General features: G+C 47.9%; 1 protein-coding gene across 1 annotated transcript in view; it reads right to left on the reverse strand.

Moving 5' to 3' along the window:
- LOC119460871 (alpha-L-iduronidase) overlaps positions 1 to 19,153 on the reverse strand; it is a 284,651-nt gene that overhangs the window by 256,890 nt on the left and 8,608 nt on the right. Inside the window, exons 3-4 of the mRNA XM_037721986.2 lie at positions 3,975 to 4,174; positions 1,660 to 1,752 (exon numbers count right to left, since the gene is read on the reverse strand). Of these exons, the coding sequence (XP_037577914.1) occupies positions 1,660 to 1,752; positions 3,975 to 4,174 (293 nt within the window). The remainder of the gene's footprint in view (positions 1 to 1,659; positions 1,753 to 3,974; positions 4,175 to 19,153) is intronic.

Genomic DNA, 19,153 nt, shown 5'->3' on the forward strand with positions numbered 1-19,153 from the left:
CGAGTAGCTGCGACTCCCTCACGGAAGAAGAGCAGCTCGCCCGCCTGGAGCGCCGATGTGAGCAAAAGCGTCGGTGCGACCGGCGCCGGCGGGTGAACACCACCGACGAGGATCGGGCCATTGAAGCGCAACGCGAGCGCGATGCACGCCGCCGCGACTGCACGCCATGGGAACGTTTCCCCGGGCCGACGGCGAGGTTTCAACGGGAGTTCATCGGCGACCCGTTCGGCGCCACGTGTGCCGACTGTGACCGTCTTTGGTTCGCCGGAGACTTGGCCACGATCGGCGGCGTGCGGGACGCCCAACAGCGTGAAATGGCCGCGGGTGGGTTGCGGCAGTGCAACTCTTCCGAAGCCTTCTTATAGCAGACCCACCATAGTCACAGCTTCGCTGGCTTCGCATCTTCACAGCAGTGAAAAAGCTCTGATTTTTTTATAAGTTTACCGTTAAAGATGGACTGCATTGTAATTTAAACAAACCCAAGACTGAACTTGGGAAGTTGCGAGAACGTTTACTGCCACCCCAGCCACCCAAACACAAGAAAAATACTTTTTTTTTTTTTTAGAAGAAATCCGTGATGCCACACCGACGTATCGGAGCTGGGGTTCCGACGCGAAATTCGAAAAGGCTGCGACCCTCACCTTAACTTTTTTTAAATTCTAATAATCAACCTCTTACCGCGAAATTGGTGATAATAGTGGTTTGAAAGAATGCTTTATGAGTCTAAATTGATTTATTATGTCTATTTAGTGTCAATTTAAGTACACAGCAGGACGAAGGGCTCAGCCAGCGACAATCCAGTTGCCTCTGTCCTGCTTCCAGCTGACTCTATCCAAATTTCCACATCTCATCACATCACCACATCCTATGCAGTCCTTCGACTGCATTTCCCTTCCCTCAGCATCCATTGTGCGATAATCTAAAAGACAACCGGTTGTCTGTTTAACGCATTACACAACTTGTCTAACTCCTCCTCATCTTCCTCATCTCGACTCGAACGTCAGCAACCAGCTCCGGAATAATTTCGTTCATCTGGGGTTATTCAACGTGCACCTAAATCAAAGAGCGTTCTTGCACTTCGAATCGTTTTTGCACTTCGCTGGGAACCGAACCTGCGACCTCAGCAGCAGAGCGTCATGGCGGCGAGTAACATGTTACGTTACAGCTAACACCAAATTGACTTCTTAAAGGGTTAAGATGTTCATCGTTTATTACTGGGCCAGTCAATTGCAAAGAAAACGATGTTCGTGCTTACACGAGACAACTTTCACCAGTGCTTCTGAGCTGTTCTCGTTCCTGAAGAACCATCGCGTGACACATTTTATCACACGGGCACTTCCGAGCGTGCTTGAGTCAATGCAGGTCAAACTCGGGGTCGACCGAGCACTGCTACATTTCACTTTCAAAATCACTGGGCTATACTGACTCACGTTCGTTCCTTGATCGCGCTCGCAAAGTTTAGTGCACGCTGACTCCGACTCTAATGACTACTAAACTGCCCGCGGGAATGCAGCGTTATTAAGGGTATTTCCTTCTACCTAGTGGAGTGGCCCTGTATACAGGCATCTGCGTTTGTTCACTTTACGTATTATGTAATGCCGGGCTCTCTGAGCTTTTTAGGACATCCAATGGCATCTCGAGCGGGTGTCACAGATTTACCTTGTTCCGTGAAGTTGCTTCCGTAGCTCTTGTGATCCGGCTCGTTCCACGACTCGAAATTCCACTGCGTCACGTAATCCTCGTCGTATCTATCTGCAGTCGTCAATATAATGAAGAAAAAAATACAGGACAGTGACCTTTGATGGCGTTTTGCTCAGTCACCACACAAAATTAAATCGGAGTAGCGTTTGGTGGAAACCGCCGTCAAAGCGCTAATCACCGCATAAGAAACATTTTTGATGCCGCGGTAAATCCATCTATTCCCGCAGGTGTAAATAGCGATCGTTATTTCACGCTAACAGGGTGTTTTAGAAGTAGCGAACTCAAGCAGCTAAGCGTATTCAAAAAATAAACTGCGGTAAGGTGCACATGTGAGCTAGTTAGTGATTTACAATGGCGAAGAAACAGCGCGATGTCGGAACGCTGCTTAAGGACAAGGGACACATTTGTGTCCTGTACCCTTAAACGCATGCCCTGTGACATTAAGCCGTGTCCCGACTTCACTGTTTCTTCGCCAGGGTAGTAAAAAATGTTGAATGACACTTTGTAAATTCCAAAGTGTGTTCGGCGAAAGCCTGTGCCAATTCGACTGACTACCACCGCATGCGCATTCGCTCATTCTTCTTCTGGTGTTTGGTATCGGGGGAATCTACATTCTTGGGGCGCTTCTCCGAACCGCTTGCCGTGGAGTCATCACCGGGCCGCTTGGGAGCCATCCGACTAACTCGACTGCTGCAACGAGACGTCTGACGAAGGAGCGTTGCCGCGCGCGCCGCTGTGCCATCACGTGATTGCTGAGAGAGTGTGAGGGGAAGAGACCACAGCTGGCACCGTTCCAGGGTACGGACGGACGGACGGTCGGACGCCGCGAGTATAAGCCATTAAAGGCTTTCGCCTTAAAAATGGCTTTGCTGGAACAGCGCATGCGCGTACGCTTGGGCTCTCTTACACGCAGGGTCGATATCATCTGCTATCTCTGGGTTCACTGAAATTTCCGAATATTTGCTATTATGTGCGTAGTACAGTGGTTCGTGTGCTTCTCTTATTACAATTCATGGAGCTTTAAGTCCTGTAGCTGGCAACAAGCAATAAAGGACGCAAGAGTGGAGCATTGGGCTTTAGTGCCTCAAACAAATGACTAAAGCACAAGCACACAACGACAGAGCGATGTCCAGTCCTGTCACCTTGTCATTGTGCGCTTTCGCTTGAGGTACAACCATGAAGGACGTCGTAATGGAGGACTTCGATTAATTTTAACCGCCTGGTTTTCTTTCTTAAGAGGTTTTCTTTCTTAACACAGCGCTCGTGTTTGTTCACTGTGTTACGTCCTTGTATCGAAGTGCGCTGCCATATTACATAATGGTTTTCTTTGGGGGGCAACTAAATCTAAGTACACGACTGGGTTTAACACTCCGTCGCCGTGCGACCCTCGACCTCTGCTCTGCTCTGTTGTAGAGAGACTTCTGTGGAGAGATTAAGGTAAAGAGTGTACCTCGGCTATTCCATTTCTCTATTTTATGCAGCAAAAAAAAAAATAAAGGAATAAGTACTAATGCTAAAAAAAATGAAATTACACTAATAAAGACAACAACATCGCAACAGAGAGTTCACTGTCGTCTGTCCGTGCCGCTACTATTCGGGTAGCGGCACGAACAGACGACAGTGAACTCTCTGTTGCGATGTTGTTCTTAACTTTAGTTCTTATATATATATATATATATATATATATATATATATATATATATATATATTGGTGTAAGAGCCCTCCACGTACACTAATTGCATGATATATCCAAATACACGCCTCTGTTCAAGTTTCTTGACCGCGATACACCACAGTTTTTTGTTTTGTGTTTTTTCTTTAATCCCACTGTACCAATCTAATTGCAGCGTAAACCTACACTTTGGCAAGAACACACAGAGCGACTTCTTAACAATCCGTCACCGCTATGTCGGCCCTGTAGTAGCCGAATTTCTTTAACCTTTCCTGCTGTGGCGCCCGTCGATTCGCCGAGAGCAGTCGACGCAGACACTTGGCAAGAATGATGTTGCCGCAGTGCTTGCGGGCGTGCAAAACTGAGCAGTCGAAGTCGGGGTACTGAATTGGAATTTTCTCCGAGCTTATAGGTCTCCTCTTTCAGTTCAGGAAGGGTTTCTGTATTTCTGTATTTGGTCATAAAAGAATGGAACGACTTGCCTAAACATTTTGCTGAAACAACTTGCCACAATGCACTTCAAAGCATAGTTGTCTACCTCGCTAGGCCTTTCGTAATGCTTTTTCTTTTTCTTTCGCGCAACTGGGTGTGTGTACGCACCGAGGTAGTGGCGAGCCAACGCAGCCACGAGCTCCTTCCATAAGTCGAGGTCAGCCCGCTCCTCGAAATCCAGCGGCCGCGGGAAAGGATTTCCCATGAGCTCCAGGCCAGGTTTGAGTCCCAGCGCTCGCAGCCGGTCGAGGAGCGTGTCCAGCAAACTGAAGTCGAACGTTGTACTGCCGCCAATCTCCGAGGAGGTGCTGTCAGTGAGAGAGATCTGGTTCACCCATTATATATAGACTCAGCCACCTCTCTATAGTGTCACGTTGTAGTGACGGCGAAGAAGCAGACAGCAGAGAAAAGTGTGAGCAACGAAAACTAACTCTTTTATTGGGTGAACCTGTGCCCAGCAAATCAAGTGACACAGTGCACAACGATAGCGGCGAGCACCGTGGGCGATCGTCGAAAACTGATCGGTGAGCCAAGCGCGTCGGCTATTTGCACATGACTCGGCGAAGATTCCAGCGTACTCACTGGTGCCCGCGTGCCTTCCAGGAAGTACAGCACTATTCGCGTCAGGCATACAATCTGATTACACAAGGTTTTACGACAATATAGACAACAGTTATAGAATCACCGATAACATTAGAGAAAGTTCCGACACATGTAGGCGCGCCTTGCGCTGAGCAATGACTTCGAGTAGTTAGCGCGTGAAATGCGGTCCCCCGAAAAAGGATTAACAAATAATAAGCAATGTATGCATGCGTGTCAAGAGCATATTAGTATAGCGAACCGGAGGTAAGCGCAGAAGCATCTTAACGTCGCTTCAACTTCACTGAACAGCAGTCGATAACAAAGGTGATGTGTGAGCACTATCAGTGGTCGTATTCTCGGTCGATCACCGTTCTAATTACTCCCTTAGAGGCGCATGTTGAAACAGCGACGTTGAAGTCGCGCAGGCGTGAAGTCATATCTACGTCGCAGAAATCCTTATACCAGTTACCGCATATCCGCCTACAAAACGTGTCATCGTCTTTCCAGCAAATTGCTTATTAATCTCTTGCAGGTTCGGACGATATTAACTGCAGCGCAAATGCACTTCTTTTAGCGAATTTTGGGGACGGATTGTTTGAAACTGGCACTGAGAATGGCGGCTCAGTTGCTATGACTTAAATATTACCCAGGTTTGTTTCTCAAGTTGCAGCGCCCTATAGAGCAAGTAATGAAAAGTTATTTAATGGAGCACTTTAACCACTTGCCTGGACATTGTGATTTATCATTTAGACAATAAATACAAAGTAGAACCTTCGTTTTTGCGCACCGATTCCCTTCGATCGTCCTTTCTGTATTTGGTCATAAAGGAATGGAACGACTTGCCTAAACATTTTGCTGAAACAACTTGCCACAATGCACTTCAAAGCATAGTTGTCTTAATTCCTGCTGCTCCTCCAAATCTTTTTACTATTATTTTGTTTACTTAATGACAGTGATCACATTCGTAATCTTTATTACTGTAATTTATTTGTTTTAATTAGGTATTTTCCTGTGCGAAGTGCCTATTTCTGCTTGTTTTGTGCAGGATCATTTTTTTCGTCTGTTTTCTCATCCATGCCTTGATTTTGTTCCTGCTTACAAAATTATGTTTTTCCCATTTGTTGTACCCTCCACCTTTCCCTCACTTCACGTAATGTCCTAACGGCCGGTAACTAATTTTTTTTAATACTGCAGATCCAACGCCCGTGTTGGAATCAACGTTAATTGAAGCTATCTTGAAACATTTTAATTAAATCTATGCAAGAAGAAACATGACGCATGCACGTTATGCTGATCCAACGAACATTTCGCAATCTATATGTGAAGCGGTAAAAAATGCTATATAACTTAATTAATGCGCACAACTGTCTTCATTTTAATCAGGCGCACAGCGTAATCTCGTGCAATATTTATTTTTATGCGCCGCGCCGGTCTCGACTTTAATGTCATGTAATGCCTATGTTCGCTGAAAAAAAAAAGAGAACGTTAACCAAGAAGTAAAAAACATTTAGTGAAAAATTACAAGACGCTTCGGCTCCCACTCGGGAACCTTGTTCACAATCATGCTTCACAATGTTTATGTTTATGCACTACACCTTTCACACGCTATTACGAAAGTCAAACAGCAATTCATGTGAATGCGCACTGCGAGACGTTGACGCAAAAAAATACAATCGAGGACGAAGGCGATATTTGATTTTTGTCTAGAGTTGAATGGCGAAGAGAGGTGTATGCAGAGACAAGGGCGAAACATGTGTAAACACATTTAAGATTTCTATGTACCCTTTTGGCTCGGTGGCACGTACCGATGGTTGCCCCGGCGAAAATGGGGGCGACCAAATATAAGAAATATAAGAAAAATCAAGGAAGCCGTTGAAAATCATGCGCCACTCTATTAAGAGGCCTGTGCGCTTTAGAGACACCTGTGCGCCGACATTATATTTACAAGTTTTATTATTTGTTCGTTGTTTGAGAGCTTGCGCTCGCTGGCACTCCTCTACTGCTCAAAATTCCGTGCTACATAAACCGGAGCATCCGATGGCAATGTGCAGTTTTTTTAGAAATGAGGTAGACCAAGTTAAGAAAAGTAAGCCATTCAATATCATGCGTTATTCCATTAAGAGGTCTGTGTGCTTAGAGGTACCTATGAGACTGCATTATTATGTACAAGTTTTATGTCCTGCTATATCATTTGATTACGCAGATCATAGATATACGCTGACTCGCACTAGTTTGTCGGTCAACATGAAGTAGTTATAAAGGCCGGTATGGTATGGTATGGTATGGTATGGTATGGTATGGTATGGTAAACTGTATTCAGGTCCTGAAAATCAACCGGGAGGTTGACGCAGGCGGCTCCCACGTCGGGACACTAATGTTTAACCTTACCGCCGTGTCGTGGGCCTTCTGGACGGCCTGTACTTGATCTAAAAGAACTCCACGGTGAAGGACTCGCCGCCACCAGTCTCTTTCCTGGCCACAGTCTGTGAAAGCCACAGGACATTGCCAAAGCATATGATCCAGAATAATAATGTCATTACACTTCTCGCAATTGATTGTAACCTCTCTTTCTGGGTATAGCTTGCTAATAAGGTTTGGACTCGGATAAGTTCTGTAATAATCACAAAGTCACCGCTTGAGCTCTATTGAGCTTAGCGTGTGGCTGCCTATGTATAGTATATATATATCTAGCGAGTTCCAGTAGGCAGGCATAAATACCCAAGAAAGTGGATGGGAAAACGGTGCTGTGGTAGCTCAATTGACAAGAGCATCGCACGCGTCATGCGAAGACGTGGGTACGTATCCCCCCTTTTATTTCCATTGGTTTTATGAGTTATTTATTTCAATTAAGAACTACAAATAATTTCCCCTATTCTGTTTTTCGTGTCACTGTCTGTTGACTTCTTATGATTTCACTATATGTACACAAAAATTTCCTGCGAGATACGGACCTACGGAGGCGAAACCGTGGTGAAATAGACACAGAAAGTTCGCCTAAAGAAAAGGAAATTATTGCAATGTCCGCTTCGTCTAGTAGTCCCCCGAAGTGGTGGAATAGTATGCTACTTGCGACTTTTTAAAACTCTATTCGAAGAGAAAAGTAGATACAAACAGACGGTGTATCTGGCCACAAGCTTCAGAATATTATATCGTCGAATAAGGGTGCGTTTCATGAAGACCATATCAAGTTCCTCTTGAAGGTTACACAGATGTCACTAACGCCGCAGCCAAGAGGCACGAAAAACCGCACGATCTGCCCAATTCAAAGTGTCTCCTGAAATACTTGGTCAGCGGGTATCTTCCTCGACCAGCCCAGTTCTAAAGTCATGTCAGAGAGAGAGGGCCAAGTAATGAGAGGGAGGTTAACCAGACGGATGTCAGGTTTGCTACCCTGCACTGGGGAAAGGGAATATAAATACGAAAAGCGAGAAAGAGCTTTAGTTGCGTGCACACGTGAAGATGCGCTGCAAGTCTATAAACAATCGCAGAGACCTGGAGATTTGAGTTACTGCGGTAATGCTCTCCTTGCTTTCTGCGCCTGCGACGCGAACGGCCGTGGTCCAAGAATCTTCGTTTACATAAACGGTTTTGGATTCCAGCCGGTTTAATGCAGCGGACAGGTTCACGTTCGACGTCGTATTGGGTACAAAAGTGCAAAACGTATTCGATGGTTTCGTTGCTTTCACAAGAGTCGCACATAGGAGTACCCCCCTTCCCACGGAGAACGAGTAGGCCTTCGCAAATGTCACCCTCGAGCCAGAAGCGGCTGAACAATGTCTCATCAGAGCGGCAAACTTTTTGTGGCACTTGTAGCTTGGAGGTTAGGAGCAGACCAATAAGTGCGTGTCATAGTTCTAGCCAGGAAATAAATTTTTCTTGCAGCGTCGGTTCTGGATAGGCGGATCGGAAAGGTTCAGTTTTTTTTTTTTTTTTTTAAGGGCGACCGGCCAGCCTCGTCAGAACCCCGCGTCATGTCAGAAGATTCAAAAAAGCATTTACTGTACGGAAGCATAGCGCTGTTCAATAAAATTAAAACGAAAAGAGAGCGCAGCGCAAGTTGGCATCGATCTGTTATCGTGCACGACGCGTCGAGTCACGTGCAGGACACGAAACGCTTCGAAACGACCGCTTCGGTTATTGCGTAATTCGCAAAGATTGCTGCCCTTTCAAGTTTCAAAAGCGCGTTTAAAGTTTTCAAAAAACCCGCCTCTTTCCCCGCTGATTTATTACTCTCTGCCCTGTTCTCACAGGCCCCAACGACGCACTCTCGCTGCGCGGCGGCAAAACGATCCGCTAATTCAGGAAACTGCGACGCTTCACGCCATTATCCTTTTAGCGGGCGAGGCTCGAGAACCTGTCATTTTCGGCGCGACGGAAGGATATCTCCCGGAAGGCCGAGGCTGAGAGCGTCAATTACGCGCGCGGGGATTAGTAAACCGGGCCGTATAATCTTTCATTCAAAGGCCGGATTAAAAACGGAGAACTGGGCGTCCGCGCGACGACAGCCGAGGTGGTTCGAGCGCGCGGTATCCCTCAGCCCTGCTCGCGGGGATAAACTCCCGCGCGAGGCTATCGAAGAGAACGGGCGCCCACCATGTAAATTACCGGTTTCGGTGCGTTCATTCTCCTCGTGATTCCGTATATGCTCCCGCGCGGGGCCCGCCGCTAGCGCCGCCTTCGACGCGCCTGAAGGAAAGGGCTCGGCGCACATGGCTTCCCCTCTCTGCCCTGCGCCGACGTTTCGGCGAGGCGTTCGCTCTCCGCGCCCGCCGGGCGTCTACGGCGAATCACAAGCGAAAGCCTGCGCGCGCCCGAACTACGATGCCGCCGCGCCAGCAGCCGGGATGCGGGCGGGTATAGGGATGAGCGCCGCCGCCAGTGACGGTTGGGCGACCGGCCATTACCGATATTGTTTATTCCGCCAGAGCGCGTTCCAAACAAATAACGAAATTAAATGTCAATATTATTTCTTTGAAACTAGGGAGAGCATATTACGCTGTTTACACAGTCGAGGCGAGCGACGCGGGATCTTCCTCCCATCCGCGCCGCTGCCGGCGCGGATCGATGAAGCGACTCCCGACCCCAGTGTGGCAGCCCCCCCCCCCCCCCCCCCCCCGACACACACCGCCACGGTGCAGCCTGTCGCTCGTGAAATTGAAACGTCATCTGCTGATTCAGAGCCGCGGTGGGGGAGCGCTATCGAGAATTGGGGAGGGGGGAGTCGCTTAGTTTGCCGAGCGAAAGCGTGCCGCGAGAGACGAACGCAGTAGCGGCCGTCTTCGCGCGGGCCAGGCCAATTAGGGCAGGACGGCGTGCCACTCTTCGACGGCGTCCAAGGGCCGCCTGAAAGCGAAAAAGGAGACGCGCAACGGGCGCTTGACGGCTGCGACACTGGATGCGTGCTGCTGCGTGTGTATATACGTGCGCATTGCAGCGCACGCCCCGACATAAAGGGGGCGCGCGCTCTCTCTGGACCTGATGGGCGACAGCCACTTGTGCCATGGAATGGCCCCCTTTTTTTTTTCGACGTTGCACAAATGCGGGTGTCAAGAGCGCGGCTCTCTCTCCTCGGTGAGCACGATCGTATACAACGCGCCACTGCTTCCAGTCTTCATGAGCGCTGTGTTCCCCCCGCCCAGGCCCTGTGCAAGGCGGGAACCCCGATTTTCAGCGCGATTTCTCGTCACTCTCGTCTCTGCGCGTCAAACGCGCACCGTTGCCAGCTGGAAATGAAAGAGAAGGAAGCTACAAGAACATGATCGGCTTTTGATCCTCCCAACCCCGAACATTTTGACGCGTAAAGCTATACACTATACCGAATTGCCCTTTTAACAGTAATGATAGAGCACAGCCGTGTCAAATGTGCGCTTATTCTTGGCTGCAGCATTTCTTTGCTTGTGTCTGTTTCCGTTATCACTAAAGACAAGCGGACTCCTTACAAAAGCGTTAAGGTGGCTCTGAAGATGATCAAATAGCATCGAAAGCAGTGCTTCGAAGAACTGTTTCACTGTCACTGAAATGACTGACATCTGGAACCAACGGTCAAGCAGCCTCAGCGTCTATCATATGAGCTAAGCTGATCATGTGTCACATTCAAGTCACGTTTGCTGGCCGTCAAAGTCGCTGTGTTACATAGCTACAAGACCAGTGCTACGGGGCAAAACAGATGTATTTTATATTCCAGCTCTAATGCTTGTAAACCTTGCGATGTAGGTCATTCTTAATATTATTTTTTCGAATGTAGAAAGCTTTTTGTTTGCATGAGCTATTTTCGTTCATGTCGGAGCTTCGCCTAGCATCTTGTTAAGCTGTCACTATATTGGGCAGCGCCTGTTACGAGCTAATTTGACCTACGAACGTACTTAATTGTTAAATCGTGATGTATTATCCTGCATATTTTGTTTTACCTAGAAACATTGGCTAGTAGGTTAACCAATTAACAGACAGGTCAGCGCTGAGGACGAGGACCCGGAAAAGGCACAGAGAAAAGCACCCCGTCTCGTCTTTTCTGCTTGTCATTTCTACGTGCGCTTCCTTATCGTTGTTCTGATGTATTTGTTGTTCATTTTAGGGCGCAGCTCTTAGGCGCCGGTTCCTCCGTTGAGCGTCGGCGTTGTTCCTCGGCGTAACCGAGCGAACGAGCACAGCGAATAATGAAAGGGTGAACGCGGAGCGCAGCGGCGGATGAAAGACGGCGATAGCGAAGCGAGCGCGAGAAGGAAAGAGGAGGAGAAAGGTGCAGCGGAACCCTGAAGCGGAGGAGGAGGGTATGGCAAAAGCGTGAGAAGAAAAGCGTAGTGCCCCGCAAGACTGGCTTTGCCATTGGCTCTGTGGTGATGATGGCTACGAGATGGCACGAAAGTAGCGTGCGTCGTTTGGAAGATCTGTCTGCGGCGGCGGCGGCGGCGGCGGCGGCGGCTGTGAATCGCGCCCACGCGTCACCCACGTGCTGCCTCTCGTGATCTCCCGATTAGCGAGGCAGTCGCGCCACACTTCACTCCGTTTGCAACGTGCCGCACGAGACAGATTGTCCGCACCAGCCAATATATCGCGAAATGAGAAAACGTATAGAGCTGCGCTCAAATTTCGCATTATTGGGAGTAGCGTAATCATCAGTGAATTTTACTTCGCAACTGTCGCAGCCCCAGTTGTTTAATTTTTTTTTCACTCTAAGATTAAGCGAATAGATTATTTTTACGTACAAAGTTTAAACATCTTACCAAATGCTCAATACGTGCTTTACCGTATATCGGGTATTCTTTCAGCGACACAAATTATGCCATGCGTGCAATGTTTTACTTTTTGCCTGTGACCGTTTTGGCGGAATTATCACTGCCATTGTGTTATCGCTGTCGTGCAAGACGCGCTTGCTGCATCAAAAATTTCGTGAACGTTGCCGTCAATTCGAGAGCCAGACAGCCGTGTCTAACCGGACTGCACGCACGACAGGAATAGTATTGTGCGATTAAAGTTTTGCATCCATCCATCCATCTAGAATATAGCACCATCACTGCTATATAGCACCAGCACCATCCACTCCTATCGAATGTCGAACTATACGATGACGCATGTATACAAAGCAGGGGAACTTGAGCAGTGAGGTTCCATTCAATCACTGCCGACCGCGCTCACCGCTATCGTTGTCACTTAATTGTTGTCTTGCTTCATGGACAGAAGTCCGTCCCCTATAATGATTCTGCCTCTTAACCGTCACTGTAGCGTTACCATATATATGTACCTTATGAAAAGTTGACTTTTCCTCTATCGCGCTTGAAAGTCTTGAAGCCAAATGCGTTCTTCAACACACCACATTGTTGCTGTTGTTGTTCCAAATTTGAAGCATTTTTGCCTCTTACCAGGCATTTTGTAGGTAGGTCAGCACCTGTCTCGCCTCATTTGGGGCCTCTTCAATAAAAAGATTGCGTTTTCTATGGTGGGACTTCAAGGACACTCAGCGCAGCAGTCTGCTGCTCTATACCCATATGGCCACAGACGCATGCATGGCATGGGAGAACAACAACCTGACCACCACTCCATCCCACATCCGGCCCTGCTCTAAATCTACCCTCGTCCGCAACCCACCACTATAAGGTGTCCCTTTAGCTCACATGTAGCCGTGGGACACTAAACCTCATCGCTTAACCATAAAGTCCATCTGATTTTGCGCGTATTGCCACATTCTTAGCTTGAAGCCTAATTAATAATAAGTTTATTTGCCATCATACATATTAGATGGGAGGACGATGGGAGATGGGAGATTAATTAGGCTTTGAAGCCAGTAAAAACTAAGGTAAACGGTATAAGGCTACACGTTTATGTTTCTTGCTTGCCTCCAAGTGCATTGGTGGTAACTCAGGATTGTTATATATCGATTGCTAGCTCAGGCATATCGCGTGTGATACATGAGGCATCCCTGGGTCAATATTCCGCCGACAAGGTTGTTGAATATGTGACAAACCGAGTGTGACACCACTAATGCGGGAAGTATAAATGCTTAATCCAAAAGATTGTTTACACTCTAATTCCATGCACAGATGTGCTTTGGGAATGAGTTTCGTGCAACCTTCAGATTGATGAGCGTGTGTGTTCTGGCCGAAGTAAAACCAAACGCGCCCTGTCTGCGCAATGTTAGCCTGGATGTTCGCCTAACATGCTACTCTAGGTACTGGGCGATGATTATGATATATACAGTAATAAACATTTAACAGCACATGAAAATATCTCTACAGTGCGTGCGTGCGTGTGCGTGCGTGTGTGTGTGTGTGTGTGTGTGTGTGTGTGCGTGTGTGTGTGCGTGTGCGTGTGCGTGTGCGTGTGCGCGTGCGCGTGTGCGTGCGTGCGTGCGCGTGCGTGCGTGCGTGCGTGCGTGCGTGCGTGCGTGCGTGCGTGCGTGCGTGCGTGCGTGCGTGCGGGTGTGTGTGTGTGTGTGTGTGTGTGTGTGTGTGTGTGTGTGTGTGTGTGTGTGTGTGTGTGTGTGTGTGTGTGTGTGTGTGTGTGTGTGTGTGTGTGTGTGTGTGTGTGTGTGTGTGTGTGTGTGTGTGTGTGTGTTGAAATAGGGAAGGCAGCGTCCTAGCAAACGATAACGAACCACTCGGCGGCGTGCAAGGACATTTTGGTTAGGAATAATGGTGTAAAACTGCGCTTTTTGCGGTTGCTTCTGGACGATTGCAGAAGGCCACGATATTTGGCGGTGTACTAATGCCATAAAAATATATATCATGTCATAGAAACTTGAAAGCGCAAACGAGCGAATGGTTAAGTCGACCTCAGGGGGGGGGGGGGGGGTTACAACCCTCGAATCCCCCCCCCCCCCCCCCCCCCCCCCCCCCCCCGTCGGTGCGCCACTGTAGTGGCCACACCGAGGAACTTCACTGAGTCAGAAACTGACAAGCCACTGCTTCAAAATATTTGCCGAATAAAGAACAAAGAGCAAAACACGCTAATCTTCACTGAATTCATAATCGGACAGCTTGGAATACATATTTAGCCCCGCTTTTAGAACAAGCACCGTATACGTTGCTTATGCCATTTGGACATAGCTTAATCAGCTCCGGAAGCGCTTTTGCATGTTCTCTGAAGCTGTGATCAAAGCTTCGTGTCGTCCATCTAGTCACCGTCTATGATATCTCCGTAAACAGAGGTTTTCTAAGCCGCGCCGGCGTCATACACTCCCATTGTAAACAAGGAGGCAACGGAGGCATTTGAGGCAAGCAATGGACGCGTCACCACGTGATCAAATATGGTAGCGCCCACGGGATTGCCGCGAAAAGGGTCAATATCAGTTCGAAACCAGCAAAGCAGTACATGCAGCTTATATGAAAAACGTAAAGGCCATGAAATGAATAAGTTGAGGACAAATATTTTGATGAATCTTTGTCATTCAATAACCTTGTTTAGATTTTTCTACATATGCAACGCCCAGGAAGAAACCTCAATGACGCTATCCCTCGTTGCAATCGATTGCGCAGGAGCAGCTGTAACTAGTCGTGTATTGTAATTACACCGAGATAATACTCGCAGCAGTGAGTACAAATAAAAAGTGGGAGTTCTGCAAATTATATATTAGAAATTGCGAAGGTTGATTGGAATATACAAAGCGAAGATACAATTCGCTAGAGGGCAAAAAAAAAAGAGTCGCTGGAAACAAAGTTCACTGCTTGTATACACAAAACCTCGCAATAAGATATGTAAAAATACATATGAGTCTCCAATAAATCTACGTATTTAAGCAAACGTCAGTGTATATAATGCGTCAAAGAAGACAAATGAACATGTTGCTCAATCACAGATACTAAACTTTGCGCACAGAAAGACAGATGATCTAGGCAAGAACATAACTATGATCGCAGAAATCGTGATATGTACTTGGGCCATGCAGCGGTCGCGACAGCGCCATGTGGGTAGAATAATAGAGGAATAATGCATAAATCAGTACGAAAATGTGTAATTTCACTGCCTGCATAACGCCAACAATTATTCTGCACCCAAAATTAAAGGAGGGTATTCCTTCGTTTCAATAAAGAAATAAAAGCAGGTAGCTGAAAATGAAAGAAAAGGACAAACGAAGGCCACAGATGATGCGGTAAGTTGAACTACCCAATATCCGAGTGTGTTTTTGGCGAACGCCACGTGGGCCGGGCTTTCAATGAGCAAGGTCGGTCAAAATTGGTTATTGGTATTCTCGTAATTTTTGTATTCGCGTGATAATTGTGATCATGATAGAATAAACGGCGAAAATTTCTGCGGTTTTAAAAGCTAATGAACGGTCATACGTTTTCATAATTATAAACTTATGGACCTGAAGGAACAGTGCTTTTTACTTGCATTGATTTTTCCTGCTTCGCTATCTAAAGGACAAACTTCTCTCGGCGGGAAAGTTGAGCGAGGCGGTCAATGACTTCGGACACGTTGATGCCGACGTTTCTGTGGCTGTATAGAAGCGCCAGCCTAACCATGCGTTCCACAGACATTGTAGAGCGCAAGTAGTTTTTTAGTAAACTCTTGTTAAAAAAATATTCTCTCTGTGCTAGCAGTGGTCAATGGAGGGGTGACTAGAAGCTGCAGCAGTATTTACACATTTACATAGAACCTGCAGTCGCAATGAGAAAGAGCATTCCGGTTCTAAAACCTAAAACACTTCCTCGATGTCGTTGGCATCCTTGTTTAGGTACCTTGCACAAACAGTAGGCTGTTCGATTCCAGCGATGTCCGTCGTTTTGTCAGGAGGTATGGAGAAGCAGCCTGCTTTTGAATCTAGGCTTTCTTTGATAATGTCACCACAAATTTCTATAATTTGGTTTTGTGCGTCTGGGCTTAAATACGAGGCATTACTGGGGCAACTTTCCAAATGGTTCTTCAGATATGTATCTCCACAATCAGCTCGCACTCGAAGAAGCACTCTGAAAATGCCTGTGTTTTCAGCAGGGGCATTGCTTAAATCCATAGGGCCCCTGTCCCTGTGGCCACGGAGAGCCAGACCTTGTCGCCCGCAAAAAAAAAAAAAAAAAAAAAAAAAAAAAAAAAAAACTCAATAATAGGCCGTTTACTTTCTTTTGTTTTCTCATATTTTACTTTGCCTGCCCTGGTCCAGCTGATCAATCACATTAGGCACGCTTCCTGAAAATGTTTGGAGACAATTATCAGCTGCTAGCTGACAGTCACGGTGATATTTAGTATTTTCGTGTGTGTGGGAGATTGCGAGCGCGCGCTTCCATTTATGGAACGGCTTGGACACGAGCGTTGCAGTGCGCGCATGTTGGCCCAAGTTTATAAGAACATTAACCCCATAAAGTTCTATAATTGAAAATCTTTTAAAGCATGGCTTTGGAAATGTCAGCGCACCTTTCGCGTCAAATGTTTATGAGAACTTTATACCCATGAAGTTTCGTAATTGAAATCCATGCGCTCCGTACATTCCGCGGCCGCTGCCAGATGCCGCAACGCGCCCGCTCGCTATCGAAAAGCCGTTGAAAATTTGTGCTCGGATGGGGCTCCTTGCGTTACGTGACTCCAGGTGCAAAGGCGTTGTCACGAAATCAAGCCCCAGTTCGCAATGTTCGTGCCGAAATCTCTTTTCGAGCGTGAAAAAGACATTGTAGACAAAATCCAGAATGATTGCCGGCGTCGGTGGTGGTTTTTGTCGGTGGTGCATGCCCGCACGAAAAAATTTCGGGGGGGGCTGAAGCCCCATCAGCCCCCCCCCTGGCTACGCGCCTGCTCCACAGGTATCTGCAGCGTGGTGCTGTGCGCAGCGCGAGCAAACTCTCGTGCTCTCGCACATAGCGCTCACGTGTCCCAGCCTCAGACAGTTGCGGCATTTGAGTGGTCTTTGGATAAATGGACGCACGGGGTGTCTAAAGTGGCCCACCTTGACGTGTGAGGGACGAGATTCGCCCTTGAAAACCACCTTTACACAGCTAGATGTGCCGAGTCGAGACACATGAGTAATGGCGCAGCCATCAACGGCTGGCTTAATTAAATCGGCCAGTCGGCGCTAGAGATGGAGACGTCCACGTCCAGAGTAATTTTTTGTTACTGAGATTTAATCAGGTAATTGTAATTAATTATCTAACTCGAGAAGTAATGTCCTAATTATCAAAGTGTCAATGAGAAAGTTGTAGAGCAACATGAAAAACTCCCGACACAGCTCTCTGTTGCTCAATACGTGCTACATAAATGCGTTTTTTCGGAGTGTGAAAGAAGCCCGCGAATACACGCAGAATTGCCGCGCGACTGGCTGCTCGAGGCACTTTGCGTGCATTCGCGGGCTTCTTTCACACTCGGAAAAAAACTCATTTATGTAGCACGTTTTGAGCAACAGAGAGCTGTATCGGGAGTTTTTCATGTTGCTCTACAATTTTCTCATTGACACTCTGATAATTAGGACAGTACTTCTCGAGTTAGATAATTAATTACAATTACCTAATTAAATCTCAGCAACGAAAAAATTACTGGCGGCTACTCTACTGCACTGAAAACAATACGCACCACGTTTGCTTCGCGTAACGCCGTTCCTCTTTTTTTAAATCGTGCTGCGTGATTGCTGGGACACCCTGTATATTTGTTCGCCTACAGCATAGCATCCTGCTTGGTCAAGGTACACGCGGGGGTGATGGCCGCGGACGAGGAACTTCCGTCGCTCGCCCGACCGCACGCAGCACATCTCTCAGTCTCACGGGGGGTGGGGGAGACGGAGGTGCGGGGGGGTCCAATGTTTTCGCAATAGGCTGCGCCTGCAGGCAGTGGTTTTAGAATTTAGACGATCACTGCGGGGACTCGTCACGCAGGCTGTGCGGCAATTCCCATTTGACGCGCCGTGCCCCCAAGCGAAACACGAAGCCCTCTGCTCATCGCCCCAATCCTCATCTGCCGGTTCCCTCAGTTACGGGGCTCCTTTGAACTTTGCTCAGGCGCTTGTCTCACTGTTTGGCCAAGGGCTTAAGCGGCCCTCAAAGCGTTTCCCGTTGGGGATGCGACTGTGCGCTAGCATGGCTATGCGGGGAATCGCGGGCGGGGAACGCGAGATTAAATGTGCAGGCAGCCATATGGATCCGTTTCACCAATCACCGATTTAAACATTTGCATACATTCCTAATGTCGCGTTAAGCTCGAGGTCGGTTCCCAGAGCAATCAGACGTCTGCGGTGGGGCAGAGAGCGCGTCGCGTTTGTCGGAAACACCGTCTGCACCTGTAACGCTTTATGAAGTGCGGTTCTCGGCGCGTGCGTGCGTGCGTGCGTGCGTGCGTGGGCGGCCGGGCGCGCACGTTCACATTTTGTGAGCAGACGTGACCGTTTCAGTAAGCTTGTCACTCAGCAGACGGCGTCGACTAACGCGAAAAATAAGCAGTTCGCATCGATACAAATGATTCCCACTGAAATAAATTACGGCACACGGGAACTATAAACAATTGCACGGAGTTATTCCGGCATAAATTCAAGGCGGCGTCGGTTTCAGCGCACTATAAGCCAGTTGCGAGGCCACTAATTTCTAGCAACTACCGCGGCACCGGTTGAGAATTAACTTGATTGTCGTTGATATGTCTGCAAATTGCAACGACGTCTTTTAATGACATTAGCATCCTCACGCACTTTACGGGGGCTGACTGTTTGTCTATCTTTCTGTCTATCGGCCTATCTATCTATAGCTCAAGCCGCCCTCCCGCCAGCCTGGGTCACTGGGTATTTTATGGCCGAACGCGTTGCGCATCGCGCTGCTGTGAGCCAATGAGGAAGCGCCACTGGACATGTGGCACTCCGCTCTTCGGTGAACCTGTTCGACTCCGACATTCAGCACTGAGTATACGTGCCGCTCAGTCTGTGCTGCTCTGTGCTGTCCTTTAAATTTCTCCGGTGCTCGGCGAAATCGAACCCGCACCACGCGCGGACTTTACGGCGACGGCGCCAGATGGCGCAGTGCGTGCAGTGAGAAGCGCGAGTGGAGGTCCCGGCTGCATGCATGTTTAGGCGGTGGCAAACACGGTGTGTGGCTGCAATGTTTCAATGCTAATCGCATTAATATCGACATTCAACTGAGATGAGTTCTGCCGGATTGGTTGTTTTTTTTTAATTCTTTTGTCAAGCTCATGGACAGTCAATAGATCCGCGAGTAAAGCAGTCTCTGTTTCAATGAAAACACACGGCTTTCGACAATGGCCGATTAAACTAAGGCTGTGTTCCAATTCTTTCCATTATTGTAGACAGCCTA

Source organism: Dermacentor silvarum, chromosome 1 (assembly GCF_013339745.2).
Source record: "Dermacentor silvarum isolate Dsil-2018 chromosome 1, BIME_Dsil_1.4, whole genome shotgun sequence".
Classification (NCBI taxonomy): domain Eukaryota; kingdom Metazoa; phylum Arthropoda; class Arachnida; order Ixodida; family Ixodidae; genus Dermacentor; species Dermacentor silvarum.